We start from the raw sequence: 19,030 nt of genomic DNA, 5'->3' as shown, positions 1-19,030 counted from the left end.
AAGATCTCTCAGCAATGTGGAGGGGAAAAGGGGCGGAGTTGCTTGCCTACAACTCAGGCGAACTTCTGAAATTCTACCGCTCTGAAGAAACTATGTTCCATAAGTGGGACTTAAAACCTTCTGTTGGACAACCTTTCAGAAAAGCAAGCAATTTTAATTAGACCTGTACAAAAAAATCGAAAATGTATCGTCATCGCCATATCAGCCTATGCAATTCATGCACTGTAAAAGACCAGCGTAAAATCGGGGTAAGCTCTACGGTAACCATTTGTTGGCATAAAATGTTACCTTAGGCCTTACCTCAAGTTGACACTGGTCTTTCTGCGGTGTGTCTACGTTGTGTTGTGTGGGGAGTCTGTCTCACGGCTGTCTTTTAGTTTACATTGTCTCCGTTGCGTCTCCTGCCGATCCCCCCTCACCCTTGGCTCCAGGGGGAGTGGTTTGTCCTGCCGCCCCCTGAGTCGAATAGTACGTCCCGCTCTCCTCGCTCATCCAAAACGTAAGCGATAAGGTTCCATGCCCTCTTCTTCCTCACCAGGTCCTTGTAAAATGCTTGTTTTTTTGTCAGAAATTATATCGTTTTTGTACTTTAAAAATTAGACTTTCGTCGTCCCTTAAATATAAAATAAAATTTGACACTTTTTTTGAAAGTACAAAGGAAGTTATTATTTTGAAACCCGGACCTGTTTGCCGTTTCTCTGGCTTTTTGCCGCAACATTGACATTGACATAAATCAAATGAAGCCCTTCTATGTGGACATGGGTCATTTGTAGTCTAATTTAAAGTTATACAGGCTTTCATTTAAATACAACTGTTGCAGTAAAATGGAAATTATGTATTCGTTGTTTATTGATTTGCTGTCTTTATGAATCACATAAGTCACATCAGCATCGCAACACTGATCAATAACATCGCACATTGCAAGTTTTCCTCATATTGTGCAGCCCTAGTTTTAATCCAGATTTGAATGAGCTCAAAGATTAACATTTCTAATTATGGACACAGATCAACTTTATCCCTTATGCTATCTTAGATGACCCCACCCTTACATTGACGTGTTCTTCCTACCATGACAAAGGTGGATAAAGGTGGAAAGATTTCATGTAATCCATGGACACCAGTGAAGATCACAAATCATTGAAGAAAAAGGTTCAGAGCACTGTCTAATGGGTCTAGATGACCCAACTCTCAATGTCAAAGTGCCTAGGATAGAACAAGGGTTACGTCAAAACCAATAACAGCAGCCTACCTTTGGGATCTTGTGCACCAAAATGTCATGTTGTGGATTTCCCCTTTAGTTCTTTGTTTTGGTTTGTTTTTGTTTCCTGGGTCATCTCAAACAGCTTAATGACCATTCAGCGGTCCATTCAGCAAACTGGTGTGGGCTCATCAGCTTCCTGAATAGTTAAGTGAGACTTCTCGTTCAGGTTACGCTCTTAAACATGCTGTATTTCCCATGAAGAGGCCCGAATTTTCCAGGAATCCAAAAGCAGCCGTCACATGTCGCTGTGTCATAGAGCCCTTAAGACAAGTAGATGTCCTCACAAGATTCCCCTCTGCAGCTGACAGTCTGGAGGGAGTTCTCCACACCATACAAGGCCTCTACATTTCCTTACAAAACACTTTCAGTTACCCTATCCTGAAACCTGAAAAGAAGCAGTTAAACAAATTTCAGCACAGGCAATTTTCAAGCCAAGACTACAATCAGCCCTTAAAAAGAAGCATTTTACTAAGAATCCACATATAAATGTGTCAGTGCAGAGTTAGGGCTTGAAGGTGGACATTACAATTTTTCCAATCAAAGAAACAAAAAAGTACATCAGTCACTGATTCTCTAAGTTGTTATGCTTAAAAAGATGAGTTTGGTCTGTAATGTTCATCACTGAAACACGTCAACTGTGAGACAGAATGCAAAAAAAGAGAATCAGGAAATTCTGTTTGATTTTGAAAGAATCTATTGATATAATGGAGCAGGAGAAGTATTTAGCTCCAACGAATCAAGAATTCTGCCCCTCACTGACCAGTTTCATCTTCTTTAAGAAGCCCTTTTATCCTCCAGTGGTTACCTGTGTTATCCCTTGTGCTATCTTAGGCACTTTAACATTGGAAGTAGGGTCATCTAGACCCACTAGACAGTGCGCTGAGCCTTTTTTCTTGATATGTGATTCTCACTGGTGTCCATGGATTACATGAAATCTTTCCACCTTTATCCCCCTTTGTCATGGTAGGGAGAAAACGTCAATGCAAGGGTGGGGTCATCTGGACCCCACAAGATAGCACAAGGCTTAATGTCACCTGTTTGAACTGATTATCTGTATAAAAGACACCTGTCCACACCATTAAACAGTCAAGACTATAACCTCTCCGTTATGACCAAGACCAAAGAGCTTTCAAAGACACCAGGGACAAGACTGTAGATCTGCACAAGACTGGGGTGAACCGATTTACAATAAGCAACCAGCCTGGAGAGAACAGATCAACTGTTCGATAATAATTAGAAAATGGAACTGAAATCACTGACAATCTTCTCCTGGAAGATCTCACCTGGTGGATTAAAAATGTTCTGAAGAAACAGTCTAGAAAGACACGGGGAAACTGGTCAATCACTTGAAGACAGCTGGGACCTCAGTAACAAAGATTACCATGGTAACAAACATTACCATGGTAACAAACAACCTCAGCTTCAACTTCATGGTGACAAGGATTCAAATCCTGCAGAGCTCCAAAGGTCTGCCTGTTTGCTCCAGTACATCCAAAAGGATTGAAAGTTCTCCAGAGACCATCTGGATCAGGGATGGGCATTGAGGGCTGCATCCCTGCTGGTTTTCCAAACTGCCATGACCTAATTGCCTGGACACACCTGATTCAGGTGATCAGCAATGAGTAGGATTACGGATATCAGGAAAACATGCAGGCACATGGACCCTTGTCGCCTGGAGTTGTCCAGCCCTTATCTGGATGATCCAGAGGAGGACTGGGAGGTGGTCAGATGAGACCAAGATGGACTGATTTGGTGTAAATACCACTCGCCGTGTTTGGAAAGTACGAGTCCTGAGTTGCATCACAAGAACACAATAACCACTGTAAAGCATGGCGGTGGAAATATCATGTTTTGGGGGAAGGATGACTGATCTGTATGAAGCAGAGGATTAATGGATCCATGTCAAAATCCTCCTTTCACCAGTAAGATCATTAAAGATGAATGACAATGATTATTTCTAAATATATTTTATCATTTTTAGTTCTCTGTGGTCCACTCTAAAAGACCTCTGTGGACAAAAAAAGTCCACACTGCCATGTATCTTCACAAGAATCCTGAGCTGAGTGTGTCACTATGAGCAGAACTACACAATCCCGCTCATATTTACACGTAGGGGCAATTTAGAATCACCAATGAATCTATGAAGCATATTTTTGGACTGAAAAGAAACCGGAGAGCCCAGAGAAAACCTTTGCATGCATGAGAAGAACTCAACAAAGAACGAATCCAGCTGAGATTTGAACCAGAACCTTTTGCTGCGAGGCAAGAGTGCTAACGTAGTGGTTAGCACTCTTGCCTCGCAGCAAGTTTACTTTCACACTGCACTGTTGAGAGTGGACCAAACTGCCATAAAACATCATGCAGATGAAACAAATATTTCTGCTTGAATTCACACTACCACTAAAAAACACAGAAAGGAACACCGGCTAGTGCCGCTAGTCCGATAATTATTATATGTTGATAAGCCCATCCACCTATTTCTTCTATAACTTTTTTTAAACATTTGTTCATTTTTCCTATAGCTAAATTGCACAGTGCGTCTAACTGTCAGAGTACGTACACACCAGACATTTGCATGGTTTTTCCCATGGTTTTCACACTGGACAAGCAGGAAAGGGCTCTATTTTAGTATATGAAAGACTCGGTGTCATAGAATTCTAGCCGGGCACAAACAGCAATTATTAACTTCTCCTTCCAAATCAGTTTACAAATGGTTGACACTTCCGTGATTTAACCCTTGTGCTATCTTAGATGACCCCACCCTTACATTGAGGTGTTCTCCCTACCATGACAAAGGTGGATAAAGGTGGAAAGATTTCATGTAATCCATGGACACCAGTGAAGATCACAAATCATTGAAGAAAAAAGGTTCAGAGCACTGTCTAGTGGGTCTGGATGACCCAACTCCCAATGTTAAAGTGCCTAGCATAGCACAAGGGTTACAAGGGAAGCTATCCCTGATTGGTCAGTTAGACCTGGTTTAACTGAAAATGGACCACACCGTTTGTACATACAGCTCGAAAATGATCACAGAAACTTGTGACTTTACATAGACTTTTCGTAGGAAATGGCCACTTAATCATGTGTTTCCAAGGGCGGTGTGAATATAGTTTAAATGGCTCACCCCTGATTTTTAATGTGCTGGATTTTTCTTTTGCCTTCATATTTGACAGTACGCATACAACCACACCAGGGTTCACTTGCAAGTGAACAGATGGTTTTCTATCAGTGGACTAGATTTTACTTATTTTTTTAAGTTCAGATGAGATTTTCACACCGACCAATCACTTTTTGATAAACCAATTTGTCCTGACCAAACAGCTCAGTGGAAACACACCTACTATAAACAGCAACAAGCACCTTTGTCCATTACAAATGTAGTCTGTCCAAATCCATGACAATAATGACAAATCTTTGATTGGTGTGCTACTTGAGAAAGTACAGTCCTGTTTGGAGTGAAAGCATAAATATAAACTAATCTCCGACATGAGGCGGCATGTAGGTTTGCTGTTTCTGTTGTGTTTCATTTGTTTTCAGCTGCTTTTGAAGAACAGATAACGGATGAGAGTTTTATCAACGCATAAAACATAACAGGACATGTCAAAATGTAAGATGCTGAAAGGGACGCTAATCGTACCATCAGGGTGTCTCAGTCATGGTCGCATCCCTGTAGACTCTTGGAGTCTTGGAAGAATGTTGCTGATAGAGACGGATAAAAACCAGACTTCTGCCACCATCAAAGTGATTTGTTTTTACTGAGGGCTTTGGGATAAACATACTTTCTCAAAGTTGGCATTGATCTTTTCTTTTTTGTAAATCGCAGACTGCAGACGTGCCTGGCAGACACCCGAAAACCCAAGTTTCAAACAGTTTCTTGGCAGAAAATTGACTTTTCAAGAAATATTTTTTTTCACTAGATTGCAGGGATGTTTCCTGAGCTTTAATTTGATGTAACCCAGTTTGTCAGAAATGTAACCCCTTCATGCCGTGTGCTATACTAATTTAGAACGTACCATATAATCCAGAACTCCACTTCATTTAGCATCATCTTGAACGGAAAAAAACATTCAACAATATCTTTTTATATAATTCAAAATAAATCAGGCACCAAGACCTAAACATTAATACTCTAAAGTTTTTTCAATGCTGCTAACATTTAGTGTATTTATCTTTTGATCTGGAGGCAGTTACATTAAGTTACAATACAATTTGAAAGATTTTAAAATGTACTTTTACATTTATATTGTGAATGGTATCCATCCCAAAAACGAATAAGCTTCAGAACTTTTTCTAAAAACTTGCAAACTTCTCAAAAAGGTTTATACCAGGAGTCTGCAACCTGAGGTTCCAGGCTCTTTCACCCCTCCAGAGTAGCTCTCTGGCTGAAGAAAGTAAAATTTTACTATTTTCTATAAGGTAGGGTTACTTTATTAGGATTAGTTGATTTAGATTAGTTAAATTTAAGCCTTATCCCATGCAACCATACAGGGATTGACCCATATGGTGTGGCTTTTTGGGTTGTCCCGTAAACGGTCATAGAGAGGAGTCGCAGGTGTGTCTTGCTGTTCCCTTGAGGATACCTGCATGTTTTCCATATATACTTTTTCTAGTGCATCGTGAACCAATGACTTCATGTTTACGTTCATGTTCTGTTTTTAGTCATGCCAAAAAAGAAATATAATTCATATTTACACTAGAAGTAAATAAAAAGCAGAATCAAATGTTCCAATAGAGTAAAATAAGACTTTGTGGCTCCAAATAAGGGTTGATCAGGAATAACTGGATCAAATGACTCTTTTACTGTTGAAGGTTTCTGACCTCTGATCTTTTGGACAAACCACTAATTAAATCTTTAGTTTAACCAATCCAAACGCATTCGTAAAGTACATATCCGTTTTCACGCCGTCCCTTAACTCTTGTGCTATCTCGTGGGGTCCAGATGACCCCACTCCCAACATTAAAGTGCCTTGGAGGCACTTTACCATTGGGAGTTGGGTCATCTAGACCCACAAGACAGTGTGCTGAACCTTTTTTCTTCAATGATTTGTGATCTTCACTGGTGTCCATGGATTACATGAAATCTTCTTCACCCTTATCCACCTTTGTCATGGTAGGGAGAACACGTCAAAGTAAGGGTGGGGTCATCTGGACCCCACAAGATGAAAAAAGGGTTAATAACCACCGTGCAGCGCTTCCACACTTACCAATGTAAATTTGTTTACATTTAACATTAATAACACTAAAGCAACTAACTATTGTGACGTTACTAATGTAAGACTTTACTAAAAAAACTTGTTAGTGAAGTGTTGTATACATGTTACCTAACACTGCTTTTTTAGCAGAATTCACTGGAATCTTGTTTCTTGTGTAAGTGTTATTTTGCTCTCACCTGTGACAGCTGCACTGTTAAGGCCGTGTCACACAGCCACCACATACATTTTGCACAAATAGCACAGATGAAAATTGGTCCTACATCGATATACGTAGAAAAAGTGAGAAAAGTTGTGGTCTTTACGTGAAATTTTCGCAGATGCATCGCGAATGAACCACATCAAAACCACCGAAAAGGTACAAATAAACCACGCAGAGACTGTGCTATAATTTGAACGTGATATGTGCGCCGTATACGCATCATAAAAGTCATACATTGGTGATACATGCGTGAAAAGTCCGTTAGACACACGTGGAATGATTTTGGAAAGCCACAAATTTGTGTTTGTATCTCGCAAAAATCCTGCACAGTTGCGTAAGATTTACGTAAAATGTAGAATACACATAAACCGCGTGATTCTCAACCAACCAAAAATTCTGAAAAGCTCAAAACCAAATTCACGCACAGAACCGTCGCCCGAAACCGTTGATGAACATCAATGGCAAGAAACACTGACGTATATCATGCCTTTAAAGCTGGTTAAAAACTTCAGCTTAATGTTACGCAAAAAACTTTAATGAGTTGTAATTGTATGTGCTATCTTAGATGACCCCACCCTGACATTGACGTGTTCTCCCTACCATGACAAAGGTGAATAAAGGTGGAAAGATTTCATGTAATCCATGGACACCAGTGAAGATCACAAATCATTGAAGAAAAAAGGTTCAGAGCACTGTCTAGTGGGTCTAGATGACCCAACTCCCAATGTTAAAGTGCCTTGGATAGCACAAGGGTTACGTGTTTTTTCTAGCGGATCAATAACCAAAGGTTAAAGGTTGCAGACCCCTGAATTATACCATCAAAACTGATGTCGTGGACATACTTCTGATTAAATCTTTCATATTATATCAATTCAGTCCAAACATATTCATCTTTGTAGAGCCTATAGGAACGCAAATATCGCATGTGCTCATTCTGACCGCTGACCGGCCCTTTGGAACCAAAGGGAAGGAAGTATATTGAGGTTTCCGGGAAGTCCTCCCTGTTTGACTCACAGGAGAGGACGCTCCACCACCCGTTTCTTCATCTGCCAGGAAGTTTAAGCATGTTTGCATTATTTATTACTGGACGCCGGCATTGTGACGTTGAGTGGAATGCACGGCATTCCTCAAAAAGTATATTTGGAAACCGATAAGCCAAATATAGCTCAGGTTTACGTGGCGTGGGAGTTTTGTAAATCTGTAGCAGACGTGCTTAAGGATCCACTTTTAAGCACAGACCTACAGAACTGAGAGGAGGATGGGTGGTCTTCAGGTCAGGCTGAGGGAGCTTTAAGGGAACATTGTCTGCAATGCAAAGCTGAAGACCCTGTTGGCGGCTTTGTCGCACTGTTTGCTTAAAGCACTGTTTGCTTATGTCTGAGCCAACATGAGAGAGAGAGCGAAAGGAGACAAGGTACGTGCTGCGAGCCATGCTCCACGATCACAGAAAAGGATTGGGGTGGGAGGTGAGGGATGTGCGGGGGCAGGGGTGTCCAGCCACAGTGGCTCCTGGTGTGGAATGGGACGCAGCGACCGAATCTGGGAATCATGGGAGTCGGGGATGAACCCTCGTGCACTTGGTTAACCAACAAAGACCACCAGGTTGGACAAACAACACGCTGGGTGGGCTGTATTATGCATCAGAGGCAGTGAAAGTGGACATCTATGGCCCCTTTTTTTTTTTTATACGTCTTGCTTTCTTATCCAGGTTTTTTGGGCTCTCGGCCAATTAGGTCTCCTCCTCTGGCGCGACACAAGACAGGAAGCTGACATAAAAGAATGAGGTGACTGAATGAAAGCGACACAGGAGCCAAGACGGGAGCTCAGACAGTAGCCACCGACGCGGTCGGAAGCGATTGTTGATCTCACGGTCCTATTCAATTTATTACGAGAAACTGTACGAAATGACAGCCACTGAGCTTTAAAAATACCCTTATGGAATCCTGGATAGTTAACAGCACAACAATGCAGCAGTTATCAGGAATGGAAAGAGAAACACTTAACTCTGTATTCTGTGTCTTGACCTATTGGTGGAATCGGTACATTTCTATCTAATTCTTTTATTTAAAAAAAAAAAAAAAGGTAATTCCCTTCCAAATATTGTGGAGAAAATTTGACATCATCCACCACAGAATCTGCTGAATCCCTTATGGGGGCCATAGGGTTGCTGGAGCCTATCCCTTCTGCTGTTGGATAAAGGCGGAGTACATCCTGAACGGGTAGCCAGTCTGTCAACAGGGCCACACTCACAGGCACTCCTCAGGGCAGCTCAGCCCTTGTGCTATCTTAGATGACCCCACCCTCACATTGACGTGTTCTCCCTACCATGACAAAGGTGGATAAAGGTGGAAAGATTTCATGTAATCCATGGACACCAGTGAAGATCACAAATCATTGAAGAAAAAAGGTTCAGAGCACTGTCTAGTGGGTCTAGATGACCCAACTCCCAACGTTAAGAAACGTTGAAGTGCCTAGGATAGCACAAGGGTTACAGAGTTTTGACTATGGGAGGAAGCCAGAGTGACCGGAGAAAACCCACTGATACATGCCAACTTCAACCAAATAGGTCTCAGCTGGGATTTTAACCAGCGTGGGGCGGCCGTGGTGCAGAGGCAAGAGCTGTCCACCTCTTTTTTTGGAAGATTTCAGGTTTGCCGGGCCCACGCATGGAAGTGCTCTTGTGCAAGACCCCGAACCCCAGATTGCTCCTGGTGATTATGTTACCTAGTAACACTTTGTGACGTAAAGTGGGGTTACACTTAATGTTAGTAACACTTTACGTTTGTAACACTTTGTAACATAAAGTTCATAACACCGGCACAGAGGAGATTGATTGACAATAGTCGACAGCCAGTCAGGACGCAGAACACAATCCTCTGCCAAAAAAAATAAAGCATGCAAAATTGCACCAAAAAAATCTGCAAAACAGAAAGAGGAACGCCGATGCAGCGAGGGACCACTGCGAGATCTACATCACTCCCATTGTGGTTTGTGGCATTCAAGGGTCTTCTGCTCAGACGTGCATTTGTGCTTTAGTTTCAGACAGATTCCAGAGCATCATGACATTAAGAGTTCTTTGAAAACATACAAGCAAAAGACGCCCAAACCATCAACCTTCTACCACAATACTCCACAGTGGGTTTAAAGACTTTATGCCGATGACCTTTAACAACAAATAAACTGCTTTATTTTTAGATTGCATAAGCGGTGCTGCCATGGACTCGTTTAGCACGCTGACAACACCTGTGGGGTCAGGAACACCCTCCTCCAAGGTAAGATGAAAAAGGAGATATTTATGATTTTCTTTTGCTGTAGAAAGACCTTTATGAATGATTACAACCCTTTTTTTCAAACTGATGTATATAGGTTTGATTGGCTGCCCCCCCCCATCACAACCAACTGAAAGTAATGTGTCTTTATGGAGGAAAACTGCAGACCAATGGTCCAAATATGTCACAGTAATTTACATCTTAAACTTTCCAAATCTTGTCCTATAACCCTTGTGCCATCTTAGGCACTTTGACATTGGGATTTGGGTCATCTAAACCCACTAGACAGTGCTCTGAACCTTTTTTCTTCAATGATTTGTGATTTTCACTGGTGTCCATGGATTACATGAAATCTTTCCACCTTTATCCACCTTTGTCATGGTAGGGAGAACATGTCAATGTAAGGGTGGGGTCATCTAAGATAGCACAAGGGTTAAGACCCTCTCTGATGAAAATTGTGTATTTAGTGTCTTTAACATGTTCTCGTGGCATTTATCTGATGATGGAGGAAAAATATTAAGGAAAATTGGCTAAAAATTGCATTTCAGAGTGTTTATTTGTGCAAATCGTTGTGAATCAGGAGCAGACAAAAAAATGGAGTTTGATAAAGATGGTGTTTGTGACAGAACCTGAGTGGAAGGACTTCTGAGATGGAAGAAAGTCCATATATCTGGATTTAAAAACATTTTGAATGTACCTTCACTTCTGCACGTCCACCCCTCTCCCACGTGTCGGCTAACCTCTCACGCCGTCTCTGTCTTTTTCTGTCAGCCTCACACCTCTTATCAAACCCGACCGCTCAACACTTTCTTAGTTCTACTTCATAATCTGCCCCCTCTTTTGGCCGCCCTTCCAGGTATTTCCTGTTCGAAGCCACGTCCGCGTACTACGCCACCACTGGAAAAGGCTAAATCTTTCTGTATGTGATGAAACCCAAATTTATTTACAATGATGACGACAAAAAAAAGAAGTTTTTACTCAATGTTTTTTTTTAAAGTGATGCTAAATTAAGTGGAGTCCTGGATTAAATGGTACATTGTGAATTAGCGACATATGTTAGTTTTGCTTTTATCCTCACATTCTAGTGACCATCAGTCTGTTTAAAGATGGAAATCAGCCTTAAAGGCTACAATCTTTACATTTGAAACGTATACGTCACATTTAGATACGCTAACCCTGTCTTAAACATTCAGTTGGGGACAAACTTGACCTTATCTTGACCCTGTGACCATCTCACCACGTCCTCCTCATGTCTTATTAGTGAAAATGACGTCAGGGTTACAGATTTTTATAAGTCTTTAATTCTTAAACTACAGATTCTTTTTTAAATATAACCATAGATCAGACTTCACCTGACGGCACTGCGGAGGACCTGATCAGTGGCGTGAAGAAGTTCTTGTTAATGTCCTGGTTTTAATGTTTCATGCCTTAAAAGCAGTTTAACTATTGGACAAAATAAACTCTAAATGGGTCTTTACATTTACATTTATGTTTTGTGAGCATCAAACATTAGATTTGAAACACAATATGTGTATAAAACCACCAAAAAACCACAAGCTCAGTTTGACAGAAATTTGTGCAAAAATGGTAGAATAGAGAAAAGTCTAGAATTCACAGAAACTGCTTGTTAAATGACAGAAAACTCTTCTTTTGGGCCTTTCTGAAACCTTCTCCAAAACTTCACATGAGGATGTCAGACCTCAACAAGATGAGACTTTATTAAAAATAAGTAAAACACATAAAGGACTTTAAATAAAAGGCTTTTATTTTGTAGGACTTCAGTCAGACTGAACTGGTCAAAGTGTGTCAGAGCTTGAAGCCCTTTGCTGCTGAAGAGTCTGAATGACTGTTTAGAATAGAATAGAAAATAAAAAGAAAAGAATGATAGAAAAAAGGGATAGAACAGAAAGGGATGAAGTTAAAAAGTACAGAAAGGAATAGAAAAATTACATAAAGAAAGGATGTAATAGAAAAGAGTTAAAAATTATATAAAAGAATAGTAAAAATAGAAAAGAAAATGATAAAAGACGATAAAAAAATAGAAGAATAGAGAATTAATTAGAAAAAAAAGGTTAGAAAAAAATTTGAAAACAATATATTAGAAATTACTAAAACAGTAAAAAAAATTGTAGAATAGAATAGAAAAAAGGAGAAAAGAAAAAATAGAAAATGAATTTATTGGAAAATGAGAGAATAAATTAGAATAAAAAAGAAAATGACAGATTAGAAAAGAATAGAATGGTAAAAAAAAAGAAAATTGTAGAATTGTAGAGAATAGAAAAATGAAAAGGATGGATTGGAAAACAATAGAATATAATAAATTAGACTAAAATAGACTATCGGCATTTTCACTGGTACAATAAATTAAGGTGCTCTTTGCACAGCTCTTCATTTATAAAAAATAAAAATAAATTATTCTTTTAATAAATTCTTTAAGTCTTATAATCAAAAAGGTTTTAATACAGAAAAAAAACCACTTAGACTTAAAATGATCATTTCTGGAAGAAATATTTGGTTTTTCTCCACAAATGTCCATCAACCTGAGAACTTTTTCTGGACCAAAAACAAAAGTGAAGATTGTCGCCTGAAAAGTTTATCCTACGCGGAAACTCGTAAACTTTGACCAGTGTGTTTCCCCCTGAGACGCTGACATGAACGTGGCTGCGGCGTCTTTCCCCAACGCCTTCCTGCACGTTCGTGCGCCTTCGTCAAACCTGCAGAGAGACGGGACGAAAGGCCGCACGTCCCAGAGCAACAACCGGGTTTCATTGTTTTAGTTTCTGAGCAAATATTGACAGAAAGCCGACTCACAAACGCACATTATGTAATCAAAACATCACTCATCCATTCACAGAAATGGAGCTCAGGCTCCCACCCGCCTGTTGAGAAAAAAAAAGAATCCTTTTATTTATTTCTAATTAAATCAATCCCTGAATTTATTTGTGTGCAAAAACAAAACCGAAAGCAGGATTCCCCTCTGCTCCGTCACATTTGCTGTCCCAGGACCGCACAGGTCTTCCTGCAGCACACACACACACACACATTCTTTTCTGTTCATCCATTGTGGTTCTTCTCTCTGGAAAGTCCTGGTCTGCTCACTTCTCTGACCAACGACCTCCTCGGTCCAGATGGAGGAACCTGCTCAAAGTCACAGCAGAGGGAAACTGTCGGTGTTTTCCATCCAGCGACACATTCTGCCATGTTTGCCGCGTCCAGATGCTCCAGAGTTCTCTACATCGCATGTGAAACTCCTATCATCGTAACGGCCTGGATATGTTTTAACAAACACTTCTAAGCATTCGCTGTATGTGACGGCTGGACTATCAAATCGGAGTCCCTGATTGGTCAACTGGTTTCAATTTCTATTGTTCTTATATCCCGAAAAAAGACGTACAACTTGTGTAGCTATGCGTGAACGCAGGGGTTTTGAATGCGGAACACCAGAAAGCGCACGTACGTGCTTTTACAGACTTCTCAGCCCGCTGTGAGCGTGGCTTCACTTGGACCAATCGCTGCTCAGCGACGTCATCTGGTTCCAACATGGTGGTGTCTAGATTGCGTGAAAATGGCGGCTAAATTGACCTTATTTGGTTGTAGCCAGGAGTTCGCTCGCTCCAGTTTTCATAAACAGTCGCTGGTTTGGAGTCATCGTAAAAAAATAAAAAAATAAAAAAAGGCTGCTTACCGTCTGAAACTGTGGGGGCAGCTCTTCACTGATTGACTGACAGCCGGCCCGTCCAATGAGAGCGCTCCAAAGTGTGCAGTGGTCCAACGGTCCTGTCGGCCTCAAACCTCCCACCTGTTAACCAGATCACGAGCCAGCTTACTGTCGGCAGAACACCTGAAAGGAGCCAAAGCCTCAGTCCCGGCTGCCTGTCCGGGCCGATGTTTGCAGGACAAATGGTCAGATCTGTTCGCGGTATGCAGGTGACCTTCAGGAAATGTCAAGGTCAAGTATCAAGGCGCCTGCGCTTCCCTTAGGATGCAGCCGCTCCTCTTAGGGGCCCGGGTGCAAGTGACAAAGGCTCTACCAAATGAGTGGGGTTCAAACCTATCTGCAACGACGTGGAGTCTCCGCGGTTCTCCTCTCCCTCCAGACTCAGGCAGTCCGAGTCGCAGCATTCGCACACGGCGCCGTTCCCGTCGGTGGCTCGCCAGCTGAAGGACAGAAACCACCCTGACAAACCTGCGCCTCCGTAAAACAATGAAATAAAACAAAGAGCTGAAAGCCGCTCCGCTCGTGCTGACCTGAAGGTGGCTCTGTGGAAGAAACAGGCTTTGTCCAGGTGGCTGTGGTGGCTCCGCTTGGGGGCGGCTTTGAGGTGGCAGCTGATGAACATCTGAGGGAAAACAGAGACGTCTCCTTAACCGGGACCTGATGTCATGTTCTGATCCCTTTGAAAGCGTTTCCAGTGGTCTCTTAGTCATGACTGCACCGTTTTTAGCCAACAATTTAAAAACCTGTGTCATTTTCTAGCATCTGCAGAGCAGCAGGAGTTCATTAGAAATTAGAAATACGCCCTTTTTTTTGGTCTGCTCCTGATTCATGAGTATTTCAATAAAAAAATACTCGGAAATGCAATTGAAATCTTGATTTTGAGATCAGAGAAATGCCTCAGTAACTTGTTTAAACACCATTTTCATCAGACTGCGGTCCTTAAATCCATACCCGCCATGCTAAAAGTCTATTCAGTACCTGGTCCACAGGTGTCTTTCTGAAGCGGAAAGCCTGGACGCTGAAGCACAGCCGGTCATCCCGCTGCCTGGGCAGGAATCTGGATGAAGATCCTGGCAGGACACTGTCCATTAGACATCTGCAACAGGAGGAATTTAGGGACAAAGAAACATCATGGATCTCATCTCCAGCTCCTGTCGTGTCATCTGACCGAGAAAACGGACCCGTGTTTGGTTATGAAGCTGTATCTGAGCTCGGAGAGGGGGTCAGGCTGCACGGTGGCGGCGCAGTGGTCCACATACAGAGTGAGGGGGGGGTGCAGCGCCGAATCCACAGCGGCCTCCAAAAACACTGCTTCCCCCTGCTGGAACACAGAGGAGCTGCGCGCGGAGGCGCATTCATCTGTGCAGGAGGAGCACAGAAAAACAGACAGGTGAGACATTGTTGTTGTTGTTGTTGTTTTAAAGTCGGGGCTGAACAGGATGAATTCACCCGCCATGATACGAAGGGAGAAGCGCAGGAGGCCGAAGCCGCGGATGCTGGACGTCATCGGTATCCAGGTCGGCATCAGTGGCTCTCCTATAACTTTCTGCTTCCTGATCTCAACAGGAAAACATAAATTATACACAAAAAAAAACACTTTTTTATAGTCTAGCCTCACCTTTCATAGTAGCACTCAACAGGTATGACTGTGGTCACGCCGCGGACGATCACGCTGCCGGTGGCGGTGGGAAGGATAGCCGGGAAGAGCAGCAGCTGATTGGAGTACAAGAGCCAATCCCCGTCAACCTGCAGGCCAATAAAAAACATCTTATTTTTATGTAATCATAAACCAGTAATCATTTCACGTTTTACTTCAGATCTGTTCATTCATTTAGTCTCCAAACAATTGAACACAAAATATACAAAATAGTAAATCAAAGGAGAAAGATTTTAAATCTCAGTGAGGTTTTTACTTTGTCCTTATTTATAGTTTATTTTCAGTTTTTCATATTTAATTTGGTTTAATTAAAGCTTTTTAAACATTTATATATATTTTATCAGTACATCTTCTTTCTTGAGGCACATTTTTTTGAAGTTTCTTTTTATTTGCCATACTTTAAATTGCGTTTAACTTAAAGATACATTTGCTGTAAAAAGTAGCATTGAAGTTTATTTTATCAAGTTTCCTTGAGTATAAGCATAGCAAGTATACTATAGACGATGTGTAGTGTAAGTGTACTAACCTCTTCATAGTAAATTAAAACGTTTTAGGTTTATAGAAAAAACTTTAGGTTTCCTGCCTCATTTTAGGGATAATTGAAATGCATTTAAATGGGATTTTATAAATAAAAACAATTGAAAAGTCATTAAAATATCCCAAAAATCATTGATAAATCTCACGGTAGTTTAAAAGTGTTTATTCTTAATAAATAAGTCAACGTTTTCTAAGTTAGACCAAATACTATTGATTTTCATTAATAAGTAGATACACTCTTTAAAAGTACGAGATTCAGTAAAATCTTTAAAAGATTTTTTAAACCAATAAGTTTATATTTACTGGAGTTATTAGAATTATTTACAAAAACACTTTAAAACTTAAAAATAATTGAAAATGATACCACTTTTGTTATGAAGTAGCAGGAATTTATAAAAAAAAAATTAGAGGACCTAGCTGCAGACCTGAACATCCACAACCGGAAGTCCTCGACCGGAAACGGAATTCTCCCCGTATCTAGAGGAAAAAAAAAACTTTCTTCTAACTGGCGACCCTAACAGTTACTTTTTTTCCGTTTTGAGTTTGAATAAAAGTTTCTTCTACAGCTGTAAGCTCTCGAACATGAACGTTTTTTAATCGCCTGAACTGCCATGTGGTGCATTGTGGGAGTTGACGTTTACAGACTTTCTAATTTGCCTTAGAAATATCGTGAAATTAGGTGCAGAAAAGGTATCTGAACATTTCAAAATAAAATGACTATGACTAAAACATAATTTTATTTGTTGTAACCTACAATAGAAAGTTTTTGTAAAAGGTAATTATAAATCTCACTCAGGTTTTGAGCTAACTTTTCTCACCCTGGACTCGGTTCCGCAATCCTGCAGCCCCGCAGACAGAACCATCACCTCGGTGTCGGTTCCGGGCCTCTCGGGTCCACAGGTCGAGTTCCATCCGAGCCGAATGAGCTCCGGACTGAACGGGGTGTTTGTTTTCCGGAAGAACTCCCTCTGAACGGTTATTCTCATCTTGTTTTCTTCACATTGTATTTTAAGCTCCTCGTTCTCCGGGTTTTCTAACGTGTGCTCCTGTGATGCGCAACAGAAGAACAATAAAACTGCGACGAATTTCCTCATTTTAGGATATTTTAATATTGTGGACATTGTGGGAAAAGGAGGGGAACTGGAAAACACAATATTAGCCGCTAATTAGCGTTATTTCTGGCCGGCTGGTAGGATCCATTCGAAGACGCATAGAAAACTCTGTAAATCTGTATTATTAAAATATAAAAATACTTGTACTTAATTTCTAATGGTAAATTTTCAAATAATATTTTTTCAATCATCTACTTTTATTTGTAAATTTCAATAAAAATTACATTCAAACGTAACGTTTACAGTAAAATCGCAATGTTGAAAAACTCAACTTTTTTTCCTCGAACTCGGCATGACGAGAAACTGTTTTTGGCGTTTTTAAAGTAGTTTTTGCTTAAAGTAAAAAAACACGCACACGCATTGTTATAAAATTATTCTGTCGGGTTTAAGAGCTGTTTGGCGTTTTTTATAGTAGTTTTTGAAAATAATAATGATAATTTGAGACGTAGAGTTTGGACAATGAGTGTCCCTGAACGTATCAATACGAGTGAGCGCAGATCGGGGGGGGAAACTGTACTTTTTCTGTTGTAGTCAGGACTGGTTTTACATTCTCGGTTTCACGGACAACTGTTTGCCCTTTTATAAAATACTTTTTGCACAAAATGAAGAAAAAACAGATATTGATAGGGCTAATTGTTTACAGGGTGTAACTGAACGCACCAAGGCGAATAAGCAGTGTAGAAAGCGGAACCTTGCTGTTTTGTTTCAGTCAGGACTGATAGTACTGTTACACAAGAGCGCTCCCGGTTTGACGAACAGCTGTTTGGTGTTTCTAAGTAGTTTTTGCTCAATATATATATAGAAAACAATACTGAAAGCTAAACAAGTGTTTGATTAAAATTAATCACCGAATGTCTGAGGAGAAGATCGACTGGGGTGGGAAAGGACTAGAGGAGGGGAACTTCAGGAGAACCTTGATGAAGAACGTACATGAAGGTCTTCCCCAGCCCCTTAAAGAACCGGCTAGATGCTCCATGATCAGAGGGGACTACGTTTACTTTTACTATGGCTGTGATGGACAGGACGACCGGGGATGGGGGTGTGGGTATCGAACCGTCCAGACCATGTCCTCCTGGATCTGCTGCAACCGCCGCGGCGCAGAACGCAAAGCTGTCCCGAGTCTGCCGGAGATCCAGCAAGCCCTGGTGACCGTGAGGGACAAGCCCAGCTCCTTTTCCGGCTCCAGGGAGTGGATCGGGACCTTTGAGGGCTCCCTGGTTCTGGATCTCCTCTATGAGGTCCCCTGTAAGCTGGTCCACATCCGCGGTGGAGCGGAGCTGGAGAGCATCGCAGTCCAGGAGCTCCATCGGCACTTCCAGGAGCACGGGTCTCCTGTCATGATGGGGGGCGACAGGGACAACTCCTCCAAGGGAATTTTGGGGGTGTGCACCGGGGCGGGCGGGAGCCACCTGCTGGTCCTGGACCCCCACTATTATGGGGGTCACCTGGAGAAGCAGGAGTTTCAGGGGAGAGGGTGGGTGTCCTGGAAGCGAGTGTCGTCTTTAGAACAGACCTCCTTCTATAATCTGTGTATGCCACAAACGCCAAAAAAGACGCCATAAAAAAACAGCCTGTCAGTTAAAAATGGATTTGAATGAGTTTGTGTTTGAATTCTGACTCTATGCTTCAATTGGAAAGTATTTTTCCCAACAACTGTGAGTCAGGGCCCTCTAGAGGTGGCTTTGTGCTATTACAGGTTCGGCATTTTTCTGATAGTGGTGGACATTCATACAGATAATTAAGCTCAAAATAACTTTTTCTAAAGATTCGGTGAACAAGAAGTAGATTAAAAGAAATGGCAATTGAAGCTGTGACATCACAGATACGCTGGGCGAGCCACAAGCGCTCCACTTGTAGACAACCAGATCCACATACAACTTTGTTTTCCTTGTATGAGGTGTAGGACTGGGAAGCTTCAAAATTGCTCGCCATTTTTGGATCCACCCTGAGGTTAAGTGTGAGCTTGCAAGAGAGCGTGTAAACCAAGAACTCTCAACTATGGGGAGTGGAAGAGGGGCGGTGTTACTGTTTTTCCAATAAACTCCTGCAGCTATGCAGAAAGTA

General features: G+C 41.4%; 2 protein-coding genes across 4 annotated transcripts; one reads left to right on the top strand and one right to left on the bottom strand.

Moving 5' to 3' along the window:
• Nucleotides 1-11,688: 11,688 nt before the first annotated feature.
• Nucleotides 11,689-17,456, bottom strand: LOC101161757 (zona pellucida sperm-binding protein 3). Of its 3 annotated transcripts, XR_013651067.1 has the most exons (10): nt 16,673-17,456; nt 15,279-15,406; nt 15,110-15,213; nt 14,842-15,019; nt 14,639-14,756; nt 14,191-14,282; nt 13,994-14,100; nt 13,628-13,783; nt 12,762-13,080; nt 11,689-12,656 (listed from the first exon to the last, which is right to left on the bottom strand). XR_013651067.1 is itself a non-coding variant. In XM_011487312.4 (9 exons), the coding sequence occupies exons 1-8, from the start codon at nt 16,973-16,975 to the stop codon at nt 13,653-13,655; spliced, it is 1,161 nt and encodes a 386-aa protein (XP_011485614.1). In that variant the 5' UTR covers nt 16,976-17,456; the 3' UTR covers nt 11,689-13,080; nt 13,628-13,652. The 3 variants fall into 3 exon arrangements, 2 of the variants coding, with proteins under 2 accessions (XP_011485614.1, XP_004079701.1); XM_011487312.4 differs by having other exon boundaries at nt 11,689-13,080; XM_004079653.5 differs by having other exon boundaries at nt 11,689-13,080; nt 13,628-13,741.
• A 133-nt stretch (nt 17,457-17,589) lies between these two features.
• ufsp1 (UFM1-specific peptidase 1) lies at nt 17,590-19,030 on the top strand. Its single transcript, XM_004079720.5, has one exon. It carries the CDS (start codon nt 17,818-17,820, stop codon nt 18,526-18,528), a length of 711 nt encoding a protein of 236 aa, XP_004079768.1. The 5' UTR covers nt 17,590-17,817; the 3' UTR covers nt 18,529-19,030.

This window comes from Oryzias latipes, chromosome 18 (assembly GCF_053564925.1).
Source record: "Oryzias latipes strain Hd-rR chromosome 18, Olatipes_Hd-rR_3.1".
NCBI classification, from domain to species: domain Eukaryota; kingdom Metazoa; phylum Chordata; class Actinopteri; order Beloniformes; family Adrianichthyidae; genus Oryzias; species Oryzias latipes.
This window is presented reverse-complemented; position numbering and strand designations above follow the sequence as displayed.